Raw genomic sequence first — 15,642 nt, 5'->3', positions numbered from 1 at the left:
CACCAGACTCGGGAAGGAGTCATTTAAGGCAAGGCTGAGAAGTGCAAAAGAAGCATTTTGCTCATAAAAAAGAGAAGATGGGTAAATGTTGCTGGGAAAGGGTAGCAAGAAAGGACCTTGTAGGCACCCCTTGAATTTCTCCATTAATTTTAGCCACCCAAAGCCACGTCTCTGTTCCCGGCAATAACTATTGCTCCAGAAATCCTTCCCCAAGTCCTTTGGGAGGCTATTTTGGTTCATAGGAAAGTAACCTACCCATATAATTTTACCTTTAAGAAGCTGGAAACTCCAAAGCTCAGCTTCTCTTGTGGGAGGAGGACTGCTCCTGCCAGGACTGGCACTGGACACAGTGGCTTTTGTCCCCAACAAGCAGCACCCATTGCCTGTCCTCAACCTAGGGACTCCTCTTACATCCCTTCTTCTTGTTAGACCTCACCAGAAACTTGGTGTTGAAGAGGGGGATTTTCTTGGAGCATGGGGATGCTAGACACCATTGTCTGGCACGACTGCACATCTTGAAGCTCCTAAATAGCCACAGACCCGACTCCCCCTCCTCGCTGGGACTTCCTCCTCCAGCCCAGGGTTTTGTTTTGGGAGCAAGTGTTGGTCAAACACGCCTTTGTTTGTGGCCAGCCACTTGGCACGCAGCAGCACTTCTAGTGGGGTGAGGAGGAAGCTGTGCTCACAGCAGACAGGGCAGCTGTGACAGGACTGTGAGGGAATGCTGATGGGAAGGGTGCTGGGAGGAGGTGAGGGGGGAAGAATTCAGGCATTGGCTCAGGAATATGTAAGATATCCTGCCCCGACCCTCTGCACTCCTTGGTCATGGGGTCCAGCCAGTAAGTGCTGAAGTATTTGTACTGGTGTGTGCAAGAGTTCTCTCAGGAAAGAGGAAACTATTTAGGGCAATAACAGAGTTTAAAAGGAATTCTATAAGCGATACTGACTTCTTTGTCAGCAAAAATGGAAGCAAAAGCTGTTCATAGATGACATTATCTAAATGACATTACGTACGTATGTCCTTTCTTTCACATTTCCTGTAATCCTGTTATGGCATTGTCCCATTACCTCCAGCGCTGTCATCTTTAAATGCTGTCAAATCTTAACTGGATTGCCAAGGACGTCAGAGCAGTGGCGAGGTGAACCTGATGGCAATTTCAGACATACCCTCTACCTGGCCACCTCCAGCCCTGCCCCATACAGGTAAGGCACACTGAGTGGCTCCACATCGCTTATGGAGCTGCTGCCCATCCAGCTCCTTTCTGTGTCATTAGCGGCCATATGCAAAGCATGCTGAACTCCTCAGACTTAGGTACAATGAAGTGTAGCATATTGTTGTTCAGTGTTATTAATGTTATTGATCTCTTATTATGTTATTGCTAAAAAAAAAAAAAAAAAAGTAAAAAAAAAAAAAAGTCCTGAAGCCGATTTCTTACCCTCAAACAAATGGCCAGCTGTGTTTTTTCAAAAGCAAGGTGAGATATAGCTGCAGATGAGAAAACAGGAGGACATATTCTTTTGTTGTTTGTCTTTGGAGATGCTCAGACCTCAGAACTGAGAGATGGGAAGCACTTGGATTGCATCCTGAGCTGACATTCTGTATCACTGCATTGTTGGTGGGGAAAGAGCCCTGGTCAGGATGGCCGCTCTGATATCTGTGTGCAGCTCCCACATCTCTGGGCCCTGCTGCACTTGGCTGCACTGCTTGGCACTGCTGATGAGTGACCACAAGTGATCTCTTTGTCCTCAAGGCTTGCAGCTAGGTGTGTGCTGTGTCAGTGAATCATAGAATCATAGAATCACAAGGTTGGAAACAACCTGCAAGATCATCTTGTCCAACTGTCCTCTCACTACCATTGCTACCACAAGCCTCTAAACTGTATATCATAGCTCCAGATGCCTCTTAAACACTGCCTCTCTGTGCAGCTATTCCAGTACCTGACCACTCTCTGAGAGAAAAGGTTTTTCCTCATGTCCAACCCAAACCTCCTCTGGTACAACTTGAGGCCATTTCCCTGGGTCCTGTTTGCTGCCTGCGAGAAGAGGCCAAACCCCTGCTCATCACAGCCTCTCTTCAGAAAGCTGTAGAGTGCAGTGAGGTCTCATCTGAGCCTCCTCTTCTCCAGACCGAACAATCCCAGCTCCCTCAGCTGCTCCTCATAAGACTTGTGCTCCAGACCCCTCACCAGTTTCCTTGCCCTTCTCTGGAGATGTTCCAGGGCCTCAATGTCTTTCCTGTAGTGAGGGGCCCAAAACTGAACACGGTACTTGAGATGCGGCCTCACCAGAGCTGAGTACAGGGGGATGATCACCTCCCTGCTCCTGCATCTTGTTGCTCAACTTTCTGCAACCCATGGAGTTTAGCCCAAGAAGAGATGTCATCATATAGCCACGCTGACTGCCCTGGGGATTATTCTCTGGATCAGTCCAGGTTAGGGTTTTTTTATTGCTATCTATTACTGGTATCTAAGTGCTGGCAGTTACAACATTTAATTGCATTATTTATATATAACATAATTTAATTGCAGTCCGTTTCATAAACTTAAGAACTCTTGTTCTCATTCTCTTCCTTAGCATTGCTGCGCTCTCCTTTCACCCTCCGAGGCTGCTCCTCAGCTGTTGCCCTGCACTGCCCAGAGCAGGACTGGGCAACAACTCTGAACCCAACCTCAGTGCCGCCTTCCTCACCTGCAGGGCTCTGCCCACTCTCCTGTGCTGGGAAGCTTCTTCTGCTTCCACTTATTTAAGAGCTAATGGGCATGTTGCTTCCAGCCCTGCTCTTCTGCAGGCTTTTTGGCAAGGAGAAGAGTAAGAGTTGAGCTCGTACATCACTGCCTCAACTGCTTAGTAAATCAGTACCTTTGTTGGGTGCTGGAGGAGAAATTGTGTCTCTTTTCTGAATCTCCTGATAGCTCAGGATTTGGGTGTAAAACACTGAGTGGAATCAGTTTTTTATCAGCTGTAGCTTGTCTTTTTCCCCTCTCTGCACAGGAACCATTTCTAGCAGAAGTGGGCCGAGTTTGCAACTTATTAATCTCTCACTCACATGTGGGTTGAAAAGAGACACCATGCCTTTATCAAAAGCCAGGCTAGCACAAAAGACTATGCAAAATCATCATCAAATCCTATTAGAGGTGGAAAATATCTCTTAGATCATCTCATTCATTTCCCTGCCAATGCTAGACTGTTCCTGAGAGTTAATTTGCTAGTGTGTCTGCCGCCAGCTCCCTGTGTGACCGTGGGTCTGTCATTTTGCCTTTGGGCTGTCACTGGGACTTGAACCATTTTTCTTGTGTTTCAAAACAGAGGTTTCTCATTTTATTTGGTGCTGGCATATGCAAAAAAAAAAAAAAAAAAATAAAAACAAAAAAAAAAAAACAAACAAAAAAAAAAAAAAACAAATAAAACAAACAAAACAAAACAAAAAAAGATTTTCTTTCCATTTGCATTTCTCCTGCACCATGATGGAGTGTTAGCTGAAGGAAAAGTCACAGCTCTGCGCTGTGTGTGTGGTCAAATCAGGGAATATGGTGAGAAGTCCCAAACTGAGGAGTCTTGCAAAGTTTGATTGCAGCTCTTGCTAGTGAGTGCTTCCAAAACCTCTTGTCCTGCACACAGTGGGGCTTCTGACTGCACAAAGGAAGCCTCTGTGGCCAGGGGCATTTCAGAGTGCCTAGGCTGCTCATGCTAACCAGTGTTTGTCCTGCATGATGCATTCACTGCTTCTGCTCAGCCTCCTGCTGCTGGCTCCCCATCTGGCACCAAGGAGTGAGCACCACCCTGTTTCTCATGCCCACCTTTCCCAGACTGGCTTGTTTTGGGGATGGACAGGATTGCACTTCTGGGTGCATTCTCTCGCACAGTTCCTTCCTTTGTGATCCAGGTAGCTGCAACCACAGACACACAAAAAGGGGGCAGGGAGAAGGAAAGAATACCAAGAAGGAAGGAAATGTCATAGGTACAGATGCAAAGTGTACGCAGGCTGCTGTGGGATTGAGGCTTGGTGTTTCAGCACCGACAAGTTGCTCTGCAAGGAACTTCCCTTGCTTGGGAGACCTGCACCAGCACAGGATTGGATAAGTGCTGCTCTTGTTTCCTGGACTGGCTGTGCCAGCCAGTTGGCAGGGAAAAAAATCCAAATAGATTGCAACTGCAGCTTTTGATGGTGTCAAGTGAATGTAGCTTTCCTTGGTGTTTTGTTTCCAATGTGGCAGTGTGCATGCAAGCACAGCAGCCACACTTGTAGCTTTCTGCCAGGGCTGTGGCAGCAGCTGAGTTCTGAAAGCTGGGCTCTGGGTGCTTCTGAGTGACCGCCATTGGCAGAGTCCAGGGGTTTCCTAGTTTGCTGGGGCTCTGGAAATCAGAGAGCCTTCGCATGCTGTGACTATCAAGGTTCAGTGCATCACTGTAGCTAGCTAACATGTGCATGGGTTTAGCAGCCACTTGGTGCAGCTTGGTCAGCTCCTAAGGGCTTGCTTTCAAATCATTGCAGTGCATTTTTCATCTCCTACTCTGAAATTTGTCTTTGTTCCCTGATCAAATATTTGGGAGCTTTTCCTTAATTTCAACGCAGCCAATCCATGTTTGCCTTTGCCCACATGCGATGCTGTGCCACGGCTCCTGTTCCTCGCTCTGCTCAGTGTCAGACTTTCTCCATTTCTCTCCCTGTGATGCACAGGCAGTGCTGTGAGGCTGACGGACTTTCATGATGAGAAGGAAAACCGCATTTAAACAGACCCCAGCGTCATCAGATCTGAGATGTGGTTTTATTTCAGCTTCAGTGCCCCTCCTTTCAAGGCCGCAAATCCCATTTACAAATGCACCCAATCTTCCCCTCGTTCATGGTGCTTTTATGGCAGTGTAACGCCGCGTATTTTGGTGACACCACTCCTGATCTATACCACAGTGAATGAGAGCAAAGTCTCGCTTTGTCTCTGCCTCAGTGAGCTGAGCTGCCTGCCCAGCACCCCAGTGCTTGCCCCGCACTCACAGCTGTCCTGCAGAGCCGAGGTCACTCCATGTGCATCCCTGCTGCTGGCAGGCAGGCGCAGGTATGTGCTTCTCAGGGGGTACAAGGGTTAATCAATGACTCCTGGAGTCTGCTTTGCACGTATTTATGTTCACCTCCTCATCCCCAGCTTGGCAATTATTCACACAAAATAGAATATAAATCCCGGTGACTAATTTTTCTTCTAAAAATTTCACAAAGTAATCAAATCCTGAAGTGCATATTCTCTTCCAGTGGTTTTATCAGTAAATCACATTTTTATCATTTATCAGCAAAAGTTAGATTTAAGCATCCTCACTGTAATGTTTGAAAGATGAACATTTGTTTCGCTGGGTACTGTGCCAATCAATAATCTTGCAGCTTGACTCAGCTATCAATTATTGCCACAATTATTTGTCTAGTTGGATATTTAAAATGTCATCAGAAAGAGATGATTACATATTCCAGAAACCGAGGCGCTGTATAATCAGATGAACTGAATCCAGTTAAATGTAGTGTGGTACTAACCTGTCCTTCAAAGCTGGCTCCCGCCACCGCTACTGAAACAACAGCTTTCTGCATTATTGTAAGGAAACAGATCTTAACCTTGGGAGAGTGTGTGTTATTGGGGTTGGGCAGTACTCAGGCAGAGGAGACCTTGTGAGCTGGGAAATTGAATCAGCCGTGCTGACATAAAGGAGGGTTTTCAGGGGAGGGCTCTTTTTGCTGGATTTCATCTGCAAATCTATAAATAAGAAAAAGCACTCTTTATCTTCCTTTCCATGAATTTAAACTCCCGAGCCTGAATCCCCAAATTTTCATATGCCCTTTTTTGCATTCCTTGACGTGATATATGTATGGTAAATACTCTCCCTGCCCTGGGAGTGCAATAAAGCTGTAGCAATCCTTGCAAGTCTCACATCCTCCAATTCTAGATATTCTCAGTGTTATATCATTTTCAGCTTCAAGGATATCTTATCTATGGAGAGGAGATGGAATAAACTGGAGGAGACTGGACAACTTTACGACACCTTTTGGTCCTATTTGCAAAGCAGAGAAAAATTTTATTAATTCTACTAATAGGTGCTTGTGCAAGTGATGGAGAAAATGTGATTGTATCCGACTCAACACTTGCTGTGCTTGCAACTCTGTGGTGACATTGAACTTAGTGAGGGACAGAATAAACCTTTTCCTTCCAAACTGGTGATTTGCAGCCACAGAGCTTGTTTTGGGGGACCTGCTTTTCCCTGACTCACTTTGTCAGAATGGTTTGCTGCTGGCTAAACACCATTGCTTTGAGAGTGAGAGGAAAGTGAGCCAGAGGGGAAGGCTAGGCGAGGAGGGCCAGAAGGAGTTCATTTTTAGAAGGAAATAATGGAATGGGGCTCTCCAGGGGAATGATGCTGAGTCTTCACATCCCCTTTACTAAACTTAAACTACAGGCCTGCTCTGAGCAGGAAGCCCAGAGTGGCAAGTAGGTGACTGGGGCTGTGTCACTCTGACAGAGCAGCTCCTACTTATTGAGAGCAGACAGATTTGTTGTTGCAGTGTGGCCCAACTCCACAGCCTTGAAGCTATCCCTCCACTCCTCAGCTGTTAGAGAAAGGGAAAACTTAGCATGCCAAAAAGTGCTACAGAAAGACAGCCAAAGAAGAGGTGTGGAGGAGGTGTGCCTCACTGGCAGCGGTGGGAGGCTGCGTCCCTCCTTCTTCACAGCCTCTGTCACCCTCTCTTCTCTTGCCCTGCTCTGGCAGGGGTCCTGTGGCTCAGCACAGTCTTGGTGTTCATTTCTTGGAAGGAAACTTTTTGAAGCGTTCTCTGCCTTTTATTCAGACTTAGTCATACGGCTGTTGGAAGGGAAGAGAGCAAGAAGAGGAAAAGGGAGCCAACAGAAATTAGAAAAGGAAATAATTCATCATGTATGATGTGCATCAGTGAATAAAATTATTTGGAATATCTCTGTGGCAATATAATTACCTTTTATTTAGAAAGTGGGCTATTAACTTGATTGTCCCCAGCAGCCATTGGGTAAATGTATAATTGTGGGCCACTGGATTGAGGCTTTGCCCAGAGCCAGGATGGGCTTTGGTGCCTCTGTGGATCAGGGCTCCAGTGAGGTCTCTGCTCAGTCCCTTCCCAGCCCTAAGCCAAAAATAACTTCTTCCAGCTGACAGGCTTTAGGCTTTGTGGTAGATGGACCTGGTTTCCTCTGACTGTCCCAGTGGTGATGCTGGTGGGAGGCTTTCAAGAGTGACAGCTGGAGATGCTGAAAACACAGCTTTTGAAGGAAGAAATGAATGACTGGAGACCCTGCCCTTAATTGTATCCATTGGAATGGTGAAGTGATGGTGGCTCCACCTTGGTTTTATTACTGTTGTTGCTTTCTAAGTTTGGGTAATAGCTTTAGTAGTGTGGCATAGTGTTTTGGCGTGGTTCTTCTTCAAAAGAAGTATAGTCTGTGCAACAACGGCATTGTTGGGACTTTGTGGAAAACATTTTGCCGATCTTACTAAAATAAGTTCAGGAAGTTGAATTTATATTAAAAAAAGTCTTTTCAGGAAGGAAAAAAACAGCTTATGAATTCATTTCAGTAATGACTACTTAGTGTTTATCATGAACCGATAGGTAAGTCATGGCAGAAAGGCAGCTGGGGGAGCAAGTCACTGAGGATCCCACAAAGCAAAACATTTTTTAGATGTTTAATGTGAACTCATTAAACTCATGTGAACACTGGTTCCAGGAGCCGACATCTGTCCGTTCACAGCCAACGTGAGCTTCCTCTGCAGAACTGTATTTTTTTAAATGCACGACAGTAGCAGTGCTTCTCAATTCATAAACAACACTGTGTTGCTTTCTGGAGACTTTGGGAGCATTTTCCTTTTCTATTCAAGTTAATTAATCAGGATCATTAATCAGGACCATCGAATCTCAGTTAAGACTGAGAAGTGAATTTCGACTTGCTTTGGGCTAAAACCACTGTGCTAAAGGAGTGAACCAGCCCCAGCACTTACTGAAAACTGTGATGGTAAAATTCACAAAGAGCACTGAGAGTGATAAACAGAAAAGTTCAGAAAGTTCTCTGTAGTACCTAAATGCAGCCATAATAATAATTATTATTATTAATCACTGGAACAGTATCAGCACTGTTGATAAGAACAGCACAAGCAGCTGCTTATAACTCGTTAATATGAACCATTAATATTACGCCTCCTGTAACCTGGAGGGGCATGAGGAAGGATGAGGGTACTAAGGAAAAGCCTGTCAGGTCAGTTTGTTTCCCACTTGTGCTGATGGTGTCGACTGCTAGGAAAAGGTGAGTCATGAGGCAGCCCACGTGTCATGCTGAAGGGAGAAGTGGCTACCGCAGACAAGACTGGACCCACTTATCTCCTGTCCCTGCTGAGCTTCCTGTGTCCCAACGGCTCCATGTCGCTTGCTTTCGGTTGAAGGAATTTCAACAGTACAGATTTCCAAAAATGAAAAAAAAAAGAGAGATTTGACAGGCCAGATGGAGGAGAGCTGAATCAAGTACAAGTGGTAACAATTAACTCCTCTTTCTCTTCCCCCCCTTTAAATAGCATAACAACATTTATCAGTCCAAAATTCAAGCAGTTAGTTGACATTAAAGCAGGATGAAGAAGTCTCTGGGTTTGGCTCAAGTTGTCTTACATGGCAAGCAGAAGTGAGGGAGGTGCTTGCTGCAGGTGCTCTGGTCTCTGTCTGATGGCAAAAGGTCTCAGGCATGTGCTCGAGTCACCCATGGGACCTGCAGTATGGCAGCACCCCTGCGTGTTTCTTGAAGCAAGCACAGGAAAACAGAGGGTCTGCAGAGCCAGGCAGTCACCCGAAGGTGTGATGCTGCGTAGCTGTTTTGCCACTTCTCTTCTCCAAAGCGCCTGTGTGTCCGGAGAGCAGCTTTTCTGGATCCAACCCTGACTTTTGAGAAATGGAGGAAGCTCTTCCAAAACACACTGGCTCGCACATGCAGATTATTCCATTACTCACTTGGCAATGGTTGGAGTTGGGCGCCTTGCTCCAGAATGTGTTTCACTCCCAGCAGTGGCATCTAACTGACAGCTTCTCCTCCCAGCTGGTCCCTTCCCCAGCCTGTGTCTGGCACGGCTGCTGGTGCTGCGGGCACGGCTGCAGCCTTGTGCTTTGCCCAGGTGTCGGGAGCTTGCTGGGTTACTCTGTGAGCACGGTGAGGAAGGATCAGCTATGTTATTTTTGTAATGTAGAGAAACCTCTGAATGCTGAGAGCGGGCATATCTTCCTGTTTTATTAACTAATTGTGCCAACTGCCCCGAAAGGCACTCAAATGCCAGTATCCATTCCAGTCATTTGTTAACGGTTTTTCAGATCGGAATCTAAATCTGTTGCGCATGTGTTCCAACTTAATTCACTTCTGTTGGGGCCGTGGAAGGTAGGATCTATTCCAAGAGGCATTTTAGGTACTACATGGTGCTCCTTAGAAACGTGGTGTGGTAGCACTGGCTGTCTGTGGGCTGGGGTGCTCAACAGGAGTACATCTGTGGTCATGGGTGAGCAGTCATTGGTGAGACCCACTGGGTTTCTGCCTGGCTCTTAGTGGCCATGCATTCCTGTTCGCCACGGGGTGTCCCAGTATAATCTCCATGGGGTTGGGAAAAAGAGGGGTGGAGTGTATTGGTTCAGGATTTGTGCATGACATCCAGGACACCACCTCCTGTGGTTCTGAGGGTTTTGTGCAAGCCTGCAAGCCAGATCCTTGGCACTGATGCCACCACAAAAAGCAAAGGGGGAATGGGGCTGCACCATGCTTCTGTGTTCCCCCCGGGGCCAGTTCCCAAGAGGTAAGGGAAATTGTCAGTAAGATTTTCTGGGAGGAAAAATGTGCACAAAGAACTGTAAACGGTAACTGGAAGCTGCTTTTATTCTGATCTGACCAGGAAGGAGAAGGCAACCTTGGCCAAAAAGAGTGCTGTAAATATAGGTGTTCCTGGAGAGCTCACAGCTGGGCTTAGGCAAAGGGAGCATCAAGGTAGTGGTATTTGATCAATATTTCTGCTGAAGAGCTGGAAATATTACATTTGTGTATCGTAGGCATGTGGTGACGTTTTTTCTATACCATTAGTAGCTGAGGAGGATTTTATATGAGGTCCAATGGAGATAAATATTTTTTAAATGAAAAAGCCCTGAAAACTTGCACCCAAGAATTCCTAAATGTTGGCAAGTGATGCTTGTTCTTTATGAAGTTACACACTGGGAAAATAGTGTCCATGTGTGGCGGGGTAACTGGAAGACCACTAGTAATGCTTTGCTTATATGCTCAGGGAAAATAATTGAGGAGCTGGCATGAAATTCAATTGATAAAGAATTAAAGCTAAAATACAATACATGCCACTCAAATTTATGGAATACAGATCTTGTCAAATAAACCTGATTTCATTCTTCAGGATGACAAGCTTGGTTGATAAATGCAGATGAAATAGACTTTGCAAGGTGTTAGACATGGTTCTGCATGAGATGGAAGAGTAAGTGCTGTGTGGTATTGATGGCATAGGCAGGAGGATGGAGATGTGTGGTCTCAGGATGAAGTTTTGTATGGGGAGTAAGCCCATGTGTTTGTGGATGTCTGCACTTGCATGGAGCTACAGAAAATTATCATAGAATGCTTGATACAGTCCTTGATATCATAGATACCTTGAGTTTGAAGTGACGTTAAAGCCCATCAGCCCCAATTGCTGTTTGCCTTGAGCATCTGGGGATGGGACATCCTCATCTCCTCTGGCAGCCTGTGCCAGCACCTGTTCCACTCACTGAGTGAAAAGCTGTGAAAACAAACAAATTTTGGAGAGGGACTGGGAGGGGCTCAAGCTTTTTCTTTCAGAAAACTCAATGTGCCATGTTTTCTGTGTGCTTCCTTGGTTATGAGGGGGGAACTGTGTATACCAAGGTGCTTTCCAGTGGATCACCAATAAGCAAATAACAGGAGAGAAGGGATAGAGGTGGAGCCATGGGCTGGGGTAGTGGCGTCCTGTTTCACATCCAGGTTTGGGACACTCCTGTAAGTCTCTTGGAAATTGTTGGAAAACCCTAGTGGCAATGCAGAACTGTTTTGTCCTACCACACTGCCCTGGGGGAAGGTGAGGCAAGCTATGAAACAAAGCATCCACTGGATCCCTTCCAGCCTGGGCTACTACAGGAGCACAACCAGGCATGATGGGTTGGGATAAAGGGAAGGTGAGACGCCTCCAAACCCTCTGTGTTGCTCATGTCTCTGCTTGCCGGTAATGAGCAACCAATTTCCATAAATCTTACCGATTGGCAAGGCCTGTATTAAGCTGGTCAGTCCATAGCCTCCATAATTAACCAAGCACTAATAGACAAATTAGAAATGGTGTCTCTTCAAAGTAGGAGGTGGAGGCAAACCACAGATTTTAACCATTTCATTGCTTTCTTTTATTGCCCAGCTTTATGACACTCTTTCGAAAATGGTCGGTTGTTTGAGATTAGGGAGGTTTTGTACATAAACATTATTTTAAATTTAAATTATTGTCTTGATTACCAAACATGGACGGCAAATTAAAAACTTGTTTTTCAGGAAAGCAAATGAAGAATAATATTACATTTTACACTCCACTAAATCAATGTAGCCCTAATTTTACTGTGCAGGAAATCAATTCTAGTCTTTATAACAGTCGAAGATGTTTTGAACAAAGTAATTTTGCAAATTATGGCAAGTAACACATTTATTGATGACTGTAGTTTAGGAATTTAGAATTTGTGAGCACAGTAATATAATAAGGCTGTACTGGCAGGAGCTGAGTGAAATACAGATTATATGGTGAAACTGTAATGCATCATTTGCTATTAGTGGACTGGTAATAATTACTAGTTTCAAAGCAGCTTTTTCCATGTAATCTTTAGTCTCAGTCGTAACAGCCCTTCTCATTGACATTATGATTATGCTAGCTGCCCTTATGATCTGGAATATCTAGTTGATGGGAATACTAAAATGTGATAGCGAGCACTGTATGTTGTGTCCTCATTATAAGATAAAATGCTATTTTCTCTGTGCTAATTCATAAAATAGAGAAACAAGGTAGCCTTACTTTGTCAGTGCGTTGCCATGATGTGCGACTTACAGTGCGTCAGGAAAAACTTCCACTTTGTTACAGCAAAGCAAGATGAAATTTTCATGTTTATTTCCTTCCTTCCTTCCTTCCTTCCTTCCTTCCTTCCTTCCTTCCTTCCTTCCTTCCTTCCTTCCTTCCTTCCTTCTTTCTTTCCTTCTTTCCTTCTTTCCTTCTTTCCTTCTTTCCTTCTTGCTTTCCTGCTTTCCTGCTTTCCTGCTTTCCTGCTTTCTTCCTTCCTTTCCTCCTTTCCTCCTTTCTTCCTTTCTTCCTTTCTTCCTTTTTCTTCCTTTCTTCCTTTCTTCCTGAGCTCACAAATGAGCAGAGTGTATGTGAAAGCCCAATTGAATTTTGTTCTAATTTCAACAGATTTAAGTATTTATCTGCACTCGCATGCCTGGCACATAGCAAGCACTGCGATGCATTTTATTTGAACGCTGGCTGCAGTTGAAGGACGAGATGTCAAATATTATTCCAAGAGCTTTTAAAGTGGCTTAAAGTGTTAAATGCCTGCTGGAGATGGCCAAGGTGTGTTTTACTCACCCAATTCAGATTGTCAGGCCAAATGTGTAATGATGGAGGAAGCGGGTGGCTGCAGCATTTCTCTGCTGGTGGTGCTGCTGGTTGCCTCCCTGCTGTTCCCATCTCACCATTCAGCTCATTGTATGACATCTGGATGAAGCTGTTCTCCTCAGCGGAGATGAGAAACAAGACGGTTGTGGATAAAATTATGTTTTCTTTCCATATTTGCTTTTTTTTTTTCCCTCTTTCCTTTAATTCCCATTTCTTCATACTAGGCAATTGTGTTAAACCTTATTTGGGTATCTCTCACATTGTCTCATGCTGAGATTTACCTGCAGAGGTTTGGCTGAAGCTGGGTGTCCCCTGGGCACAGCTTGCTTGGGAAGACCCTGGGGGTATTTTTGTTGTTTGTACTTGGCAAATCTCAGGGGTGTTTTTTTTTTTTTAATTTTTTTTTTTCCTAAATCACTGAAATAGCATCTCTATAGAACAGCTAGGCAGGACTGGAAATTATTTTTTGTGCTCATCTTAGCTCTTGTTGCAAGTTACCAGCATTGAGCAACAATTGCATACGGAGATGGAAGTTGCTTATGCACAAACTTACCAGGACTGATGGAAACGTGCTCATTGTCTCCCTATCTCCCACTGCTCTTCCCTTATGCCCTCAAAAAGTTATTGATTTCTCTTGCTTTTTAATATCATCAGGGATTGCTTTCTTATGCCATTATTAGCTTGCTTTTTGTTTGATTATTTATTAGTTGATCACTCCTTTGTAATGCCCATGTTATCTCCCAAAATAAATGTCCACGTACAGTGTGCTTGCTCCCTGCTGCCATGCCGTTCACCAGCCTGAGCCCATCTGCAGTGCTCCAGCCCACTCCCTGTTTGTATGCAACTTTCTCCCTGGTCTGGGCCCTATTCCACAGTTCTGAGTTCAGTTCTGAGCTGGGAAGTGGAGTGGAGCTTCCTCCAGCCCTGAATGCTCCCCTCTCCCCACTTGGCTGTGGCCTTGTGTGGTAGGACAGCTCAAGCGTAGATGCGATTAAACATTTACGCTGCTGTTGTGTTGTTTTGCAGGTAAAGAAGAGCCCAGCAGCTACACATGCACGACCTGTAAACAACCTTTCAACAGCGCCTGGTTCCTCTTGCAGCACGCACAGAACACGCACGGCTTACGGATCTACCTAGAAAGCGAGCATGGCAGCCCCCTGACACCACGGGTTGGTATCCCATCAGGACTAGGTGCAGAGTGCCCTTCCCAGCCACCTCTCCATGGGATTCACATTGCAGACAATAACCCTTTTAACCTGCTCAGAATACCTGGCTCTGTCTCGAGAGAGGCGTCAGGGCTGGGAGAAGGGCGATTCCCACCCACGCCGCCCCTCTTTAGCCCTCCCCCGAGGCACCATTTGGATCCGCATCGCATAGAGCGCCTGGGTGCCGAAGAAATGGCTCTGGCCACCCATCACCCTAGTGCCTTTGACAGGGTGCTGCGACTGAACCCCATGGCAATGGAGCCCCCTGCTATGGATTTCTCCCGGCGGCTGCGGGAGCTGGCCGGCAACACCTCCAGTCCGCCCCTGTCCCCGAGCCGGCCCAGCCCTATGCAAAGGCTGCTGCAGCCCTTCCAGCCTGGCAGCAAACCCCCGTTCTTGGCCACACCACCTCTTCCTCCTCTGCAGTCCGCTCCTCCTCCCTCCCAGCCACCCATGAAGTCCAAGTCCTGCGAGTTCTGTGGGAAGACCTTCAAGTTCCAGAGCAACTTGGTGGTCCACCGCAGGAGCCACACTGGGGAGAAACCCTACAAGTGCAACCTGTGCGACCATGCCTGCACTCAGGCCAGCAAACTGAAGCGCCACATGAAGACACACATGCACAAGTCATCACCCATGACAGTGAAGTCTGATGATGGGCTCTCCACTGCCAGCTCCCCTGAGCCCAGCACCAGCGACCTGGTCGGCAGTGCCAGCAGTGCCCTCAAGTCAGTGGTGGCCAAGTTCAAGAGTGAGAATGACCCCAACATGATCCCCGAGAATGGAGATGAGGAGGAAGAGGAAGAGGAGGAGGAGGAGGAGGAAGAGGAGGAGGAAGAAGAGGAGGACTTGACCGAGAATGAGAGGCCAGATTATGGCTTTGGGATGAACCTGGAGGCGGCCCACCACCATGAGAACAACTCGCGGGCCGGAGAGGAGAGCCGGTCGATGCCAGATGTCATGCAAGGTATGGTTCTCAGCTCCATGCAGCACTTCAGCGAGGCCTTCCACCAGGTGCTGGGGGAGAAGCACAAACGGGGCCACCTCTCCGAGGCCGAGGTACACAGGGACACTTGCGATGAAGACTCGGTGGCTGGTGAGTCCGACCGCATTGACGACGGGGCGGTCAACGGCCGGGGCTGCTCCCCTGGGGAGTCTGCCTCAGGCGGCCTGTCCAAAAAGCTGCTGCTAGGTAGTCCCAGCTCCCTGAGCCCCTTCTCCAAACGCATCAAGCTGGAGAAGGAGTTCGACCTACCCACCGCCGCCATGCCCAACACCGAAAATGTGTACTCGCAGTGGCTGGCTGGATACGCTGCCTCGCGGCAGCTGAAGGACCCCTTCCTCAGCTTCGGTGACTCCCGACAATCGCCCTTCGCCTCCTCCTCTGAGCACTCATCAGAGAATGGCAGCCTGCGCTTCTCCACGCCGCCGGGAGAGCTGGATGGTGGCATCTCGGGCCGAAGCGGCACGGGAAGTGGAGGGAGCACCCCGCATATTAGTGGCCCGGGCCCAGGCAGGCCCAGCTCAAAAGAGGGCAGACGCAGCGACACTTGTGAGTACTGTGGGAAAGTCTTCAAGAACTGTAGTAATCTCACTGTCCACAGACGGAGCCACACGGGCGAGCGGCCCTATAAGTGTGAGCTTTGCAACTACGCCTGCGCCCAGAGTAGCAAGCTCACTCGGCACATGAAAACACATGGTCAGGTGGGAAAGGACGTTTACAAATGCGAGATTTGTAAGATGCCTTTTAGCGTGTACAGTACCC

At 46.9% G+C, this 15,642-nt stretch overlaps 1 protein-coding gene across 3 annotated transcripts in view; it reads left to right on the top strand.

The window, feature by feature from the left end:
• Window positions 1-15,642, top strand: part of BCL11A (BAF chromatin remodeling complex subunit BCL11A) — a 60,044-nt gene that overhangs the window by 38,012 nt on the left and 6,390 nt on the right. For 2 of the 3 annotated variants that reach the window (XM_042895180.1, XM_042895181.1), the window contains exon 3: window positions 13,702-15,642. This exon is cut by the window's right edge and continues 453 nt beyond it. In XM_042895180.1, coding sequence (XP_042751114.1) covers window positions 13,702-15,642 — 1,941 coding nt within the window. The remainder of the gene's footprint in view (window positions 1-13,701) is intronic. The other variant, XM_042895182.1, reaches the window with a different exon arrangement.

Source organism: Lagopus leucura, unplaced genomic scaffold, assembly GCF_019238085.1.
Source record: "Lagopus leucura isolate 7727_CA_CO unplaced genomic scaffold, USGS_WTPT01 Super-Scaffold_73, whole genome shotgun sequence".
Taxonomy (NCBI): domain Eukaryota; kingdom Metazoa; phylum Chordata; class Aves; order Galliformes; family Phasianidae; genus Lagopus; species Lagopus leucura.
Note: the sequence above shows the minus strand (reverse complement) of the source record. Positions and strands in the feature narration are given on the sequence as shown.